The sequence below is a fragment of the Poecilia reticulata genome, linkage group LG3, assembly GCF_000633615.1.
Source record: "Poecilia reticulata strain Guanapo linkage group LG3, Guppy_female_1.0+MT, whole genome shotgun sequence".
Taxonomy (NCBI): Eukaryota; Metazoa; Chordata; class Actinopteri; order Cyprinodontiformes; family Poeciliidae; genus Poecilia; species Poecilia reticulata.
In genome coordinates this window covers 14,052,131-14,058,197 of record NC_024333.1, presented here as the reverse complement: position 1 = coordinate 14,058,197, position 6,067 = coordinate 14,052,131, and the positions used below count along the sequence as shown (strand labels likewise).

Sequence of the window (6,067 nt, the reverse complement as noted above, 5' to 3'; positions counted from 1 at the left end):
ACCTGAATAGAATAATTAGGTCATTAGCAAGGCTCTGGAGAACTATCTACACAAAGAGGATGTAATTAAGTCATTTCATTCCAGTGTTTTGTACCCGTGGCACATCTAAACACTGCAGGACAGCGGCCCTTGAGGACTGGAGTTTGACATTTGTGCTTTATGCCATGTGTTTGGTCAGGTGAAGCTTACCTGTAATAGCTGGTGAAGGACATTCACTGAGTTTTGCATTTAGAAGTTTTCTGCTGATAAATACATAACCACATGGACAGGACTTGCAGGCCACTGGAATCTGTAAAACAAAATGCAGATTTTTATATAATGCTAATATTAAATGATGTTTTCATGACGGTCAAGAGGGATTGAAAATATATGCCACCAGCAAAACAGGCACACAATTTTTATTGTAATTTACAAATGCATTTGTCTTTTGTTTTAGGTCCTAGCTGCAAAGGTCCAGTGTATCAATTACATTTATTTGTTTTCCTAAAAATGAATTGCCGTTTTAGAGGGCCACACATATACAAAAATTCACCAAACTTTATACATGAGTGAAATTTAATTACAGCATGTGTTGTGCAAAAGAATGCAGAATAAAAATAAGTCAACAGCACCGCCGGGGCAACTTTCAAAACCCTGTTTGGTACACTTTCCAAGACTTATCTCAAAAGTTTCAACAACAAACAGGAAGTCAGCCATCTTGAATAGAATTTGCAATTTTGGTTTCAATTGATCCGTTTCAAATTAAGTCAGCATGACCTAAGAGCATGGGGGATTAAAATTAATAGAAATTGTGAATTTCTGAGCATGTTATAATACAATAAATGTTTATATAAGCCCTACCAAGAAAGTCACAAAGGTACAAAACCTTTGATTGGTTCTTTTCAGGTCCCTAAGAAAATATCAGTGGTCAAATTTTGACATCACACTAGACCGCTACAGAGTAGGAAGTGTAATCTTTTACTTTGAAAAGTCTGTTTGACCAAATAGTTGCATAAATAAATATTTAATCAAATATTTATGCAGTATATACCAAAATACTCCATAAATATTTAAGCATATTCCAAATATTTGCATACATTAATATTTATGCAAATATTTCTATATCACTAGAGCTTAGAGTGAGGCTAAGCTCACTCTAATAACAGTGAGCCCTATTGCTATTACGTGGGATAGTAATAGCAGGGCTTAGCCTTATTGCTAGAAGCATTAAAACAACCAAACCACATTTTCACCTAGGATTATAAAATTTAGTAAACATGTATCTTCTCAAGACTTACAAAAAAGTCTCTTGGAACGCTGGCCCTATCGCAGAGGAAGTTGGCCAATTTTGGATGAAAACCACCTTTTGTCTCTTTTCAACACATTTGAGTATACTTCTTCTAGAGTTTTCCAATTAGAGATTTCTAAATGAGTTGTACTGTTTTGAAATATTGGCAATTGAGAGTTACTATCTTTTGTTGTTTCAAAACATGTGGGTGTGGTCAAGCCTCAAAATCTGACTTTCTCATCATCGCAGGATCACATTAACTCTTTATTGTTCACTCTTTGGTTGGAGCCAGTAGTTGGTAAGTTTCTAAAACCTTTATCATTGATCCTCATTCTCTGATGGTATAACCATCAGAGATAACACAGGATAACACAATGTGACAATCAGCCAAATACTAAATGTTCACTGCTGATAAAATTGCACAGTCACAAAAGAGAAAAGAAGAGTTGCAACACTTTGGGACCTGCATTTCTGCTGTACTAATGAAACTGTGCACATATAAACAAAATGCATTTTGTGAAGTAACATTTTTTTAAATGGAACTGAAATGTGTCACTATTTGGACTGTTGCCAGCAAGGCTATGACAAATAGAAAAACGTGTCATTCACTGTATATGAAAGCATAGCATGCATCTCACCAACATATAAGGAAACCCAAAGGGGCGAGGATCCAGATTTCTCTCCAACAAACAACTTAATTAGATTGTATTTAAATCCCTTAGAACTGTAAACATCAGACAACCTACCAAGGTTTTGATCCAACTTTTTCCTCCTGATAAAAGATTATACAGTGATTATCCAGAACAAATTTGATATTTTTTTTCTTTCTCCCCAGCAATGGTGAACTTGCTTTTGGCTGAGAAAGAAATCAGAACTAGATATTCTGTTGTACACAAACTGACCTGTTGGTCACATTCAGGACAGGATTTAGTTGCCATTTTAACCTTCTTTGTTTTGTGGGTCGACATGGTCCTTCAGTTCCGCAGACACACGAAGAGCCGAAGTCAGACCTCTCTGAGGCGGGTGGACCGGTACCGGATCAGACCTGACGATCCCGCAGTAACACCGAGCCATGCAGTTGAAAAATATTATCTTAGACTGAGGTTTCGTCTGCTTCCAGGACCATGATCAATTTCCTTTTCTTCTTCTAGCGTCTTCGTACAAATGTGATACCAACTATAATGTGCAATAGTGCCACCTGCTGGACTACATGGGTACGGAGCCCTCCAGGGGACATGGGGAAACTTTTTCTTTTGCGTTCCCTCACAAAAGGTTTTGCGTTCCTTCTCAATAATCTACCGATCAGTTCATGAGGCATAATTGATACTGTAAGCCTTTCTTAGGGTGGCCGCCGTACTTTCTGATTTAATACAAGGTTATGTACGGGATTTCCATGTAATATCTCGTTGTGAAATATCTGACGTTTCATATCTTTTTCTTTGGTATAGAAAGGAAGAACAAACCTATGATATAAACAGAAACTTTCCGTAAGTAGGAAATAAATAAAAATACATACAAACTCTTTAGACTATTTCTGAGTTATTATCGCGGGGTAATCAGTCATCTGACAGTTTTGATTGTGTCTCTGTTGTGGTCGTAGTCTGAATGGTTTAAAGAGTTGCTGTCAGTGCCGTTTCTATGGAGTAAGATTTGTTTCACAATTAAGCAATCCAAAAAAAATTACTGTCAAACAAACATTTTTTAAAAACTTTTTAATCATAAAAATAATTTTTTACAAAACAAAAAAATGTTTAAAGGAGATTTGTTTTATTGAAATCACAAATTTTGCATATGAGAATTTTTTGGTTGAGTTGATGCTCCTGTTTTTTTGGTTGAATTCAACTTTATTTGCTTGCGAATCTCACATGAACATTCTGGGCGGGGCTTAAGGACGAGCAATGTAAGACGTGTTCCGATTGGTTAGCGCTGACTAATATGGAGAGCCATTTCAGCCAAAATTAAATAAATCAATAAATGGGTGAAATAAATACAAAATTAGTTAAATAAATAATTTAGCTTTTTCATTAACCCAATATTTCATTTATTTATTTTTCATATTATTAATTTCACTATTTCCATTTTTTCATGTATCTATTTTTCATTAACCTAATTTTCATTTACCCATTTTTCATCTATTTTTTATTTTACCATTTTTTAATTTAGATTTTTCATTAACCCAATTTTTCATTTCTTTATTTTTCATATGATCAATTTCACTCTTATTTAGCTATTTTTCATTTATCCATTTACCCATTTTTCATTAATTTATTTTTCATTTAACCACTTTTCAATTTCCCTTTTTATTAACCCAAGAGTTTCATTTATTTAATTTTCAGATTATCAATTTCTCAATTTCTCTTTTTCATTTATCTATTTTTCATTAATCTATTTTTCATTTGTCCATTTTTCATTTATCCCTTTATCTATTTACCCATTTTTCATTAATCTATTTTTTANACATAATTTCTGTGTTTTTATTATTTGGTGTGTATGCGTCTTGTACTTAGTTTTATTCCGAATTAGATTTAACATGCCTTTTGCTGTGTTATATTAAATTAAATTGGTGTTCTCCTAACTCCCCATTCTAGTCTGACCAGCAGAGTGCAGCTGAAGCAGGACAGGCTTGTAGGTCTGACTGATTCCTCCAGCTGCTAGAGATGATCAGAACATGAGGATGGAGAGACCAGCAAGTGTTGAGTCAGAGAAGGTCAGGTAGGGATGGAAGTGTTGCTTTTAAGCATTAAAATGTGAAGTTCAGGGACTTAAAGTGGCACCGTAAAATCCAAGCATAACGTGACTTAGTGTCTGTTGTCACCCATCAGCTCCCCCTTTACTCGCACGCGGAGCTCCAAGACATGAGCAGTGGTTTCCTCTGAGCAGGAGGAGATGTTTGTCTAATGTCAGTAATGTAATAGCGCTGCATAAATCATAAGATATGGCGACATGTAAAATAAGCAGCGCTTCGCTTTCACAGACGGTGGGACTTCGTCTGTGAACTGCTTTAAAGGAAAGTTTAAAGAAAGGCAAGCTATGTGGAGGTGATGCTAGCAAAGCTAACTTTACAGAGATGCATATGTTGCATCTGTGATGAAAAAAAGTTGTCACTCATGCGCTGAATTATTGTGTGGGTTATTCTGCTGTAAAAATGACTGCATTCTTGCAATTAAAATTTCTTGTATCCTGACTGTAATGCTCCCTTATACAACTAACAGAACAGATGATTGAAATAAAGGCACTTTGTGAAAATATTTTCTGTGATTTTATTATAGAAATTGAGGACGGGAGGAATCGATTAAAATCAAATCTGGTATGAAAAAAAATCTTGTAAGTCATATCATCCAGCCTTATTCAGTATATTAAATTATATGACTAACTACATATTGCTTAATATTCACATTTCTTTGCTGGTATTACCTAAAAGTGTTGCATTTTAACATCTCACTTGAATTCTTGATCTACATGCAAATACTTGATATAACAAACACTGAGAAATGGGGAAAAAAGGTTTGTGAAATGTAGAATATTACAAATGAGATTCMATTTTATTGTGAATATATAATATATTTCCTATCAGCTAATCAGACATCAGACTTGTTTTGCCTTTACTGGTGATGAAAACTCGTCACTCTGGAGGAGAGGAAGTCCGGCTCAGCCCCGTCCAGGATGACTGCAGTGTCAGGGTAGCCAACAAAGTCTGCAGGTATATTTTTGCATATCTGGTGCTCCGGTTTCAAGATCATAGTTTAACCAAGTAAATAAAAAGTTAGTCCACGTTGTGATGATCCGGCAGACCGTGGACTGATGGACGCCGTCACCTGGTCCAGGTGTTTGGATCCAATGGAAAGGTAATCAGCACAACGATCATGGCTCAGAAACGCATCAGGAGGTGTTACGATGCAAACCTGAAAAATTAAAAACAAACAAAAAACTAATAAGCATCTATATTTAGCTGCACAACGTAATCAAAACTAATAAATCCTCAGCTCTTTTTGAGAGTTTTGCTTGAAAATAAATTGACAATATCTCAGGAAATYAAATGCTTAAGTGAAATAGTTCTGATATCACAAAGAAACTGCAAAAAATGTTTCAGAGGTGTAACAACATTGAAGTTACTGAGTAAAGAGTGAACTAAAATACTACTTAGAAAATGCATGTTAAAATCTGAATACTCTTCAAAGTATGAAGCTGAAATTAATTTAAACAACTAGCAGGCAAAGCACAGTGTTCACCTAATATCTGCACCAACAGTAATACAAAAATTATGCATATAAGAGGCATTAGTTTATAAAAGTGGAGGCAAACCTAAATTTACCATTTTAAAAACAAAAAGCAGCAGGAGAATGTAACTTCATAACCTCATTTTCTAAGCAGAATCTCGGAGGAAAAAAAGAGAAATTACGTTGTGTAAAGCAAGAACAGATTATAGCAGCCAAGTGGAAAAATTCACTCCAACGTGGATTATAATTATGAAACAGCAACGGTAGATGTCATATTTTCGGGATTCGGGAAATACGTGATTTGTACCATTTGTTCTGTAGGTTTTTTTATGTGGATCRGTGCCACTTAAACGGYTGTAAAGCGAAGGTTTTGGACCTAAATCTGACTGACGAGTTGTGTGGTTTGGATCGGGCTGAAGCGTTGCTGCTCTCGGCTGTTCTTAAATTACCTGCTCGGTATCAGAGGGGCTCGTCGCTCCGACTGCATGTTAAATGCCATCCATCCATCCATCCATTTTCTGCCGCTTATCCGGGGTCGGGTCGCGGGGGCAGCAGCTTCAGAAGGGAGGCCCAGACTTCCCTC

General features: G+C 35.8%; 1 protein-coding gene across 2 annotated transcripts in view; it reads right to left on the bottom strand.

The window, feature by feature from the left end:
* Nucleotides 1-2,426, bottom strand: part of lg3h16orf87 (linkage group 3 C16orf87 homolog) — a 23,658-nt gene extending 21,232 nt beyond the window's left edge. Inside the window, exons 1-2 of one of the 2 annotated variants that reach the window (XM_008405048.2) lie at nucleotides 2,212-2,426; nucleotides 190-289 (exon numbers count right to left, since the gene is read on the bottom strand). In XM_008405048.2, coding sequence (XP_008403270.1) covers nucleotides 190-289; nucleotides 2,212-2,235 — 124 coding nt within the window. In that variant the 5' untranslated portion in view covers nucleotides 2,236-2,426. Of the gene's footprint in view, nucleotides 1-189; nucleotides 290-2,169 lie in introns of both variants that reach the window. The other variant, XM_008405047.2, reaches the window with a different exon arrangement.
* Between the last annotated feature and the right edge of the window lie 3,641 nt (nucleotides 2,427-6,067).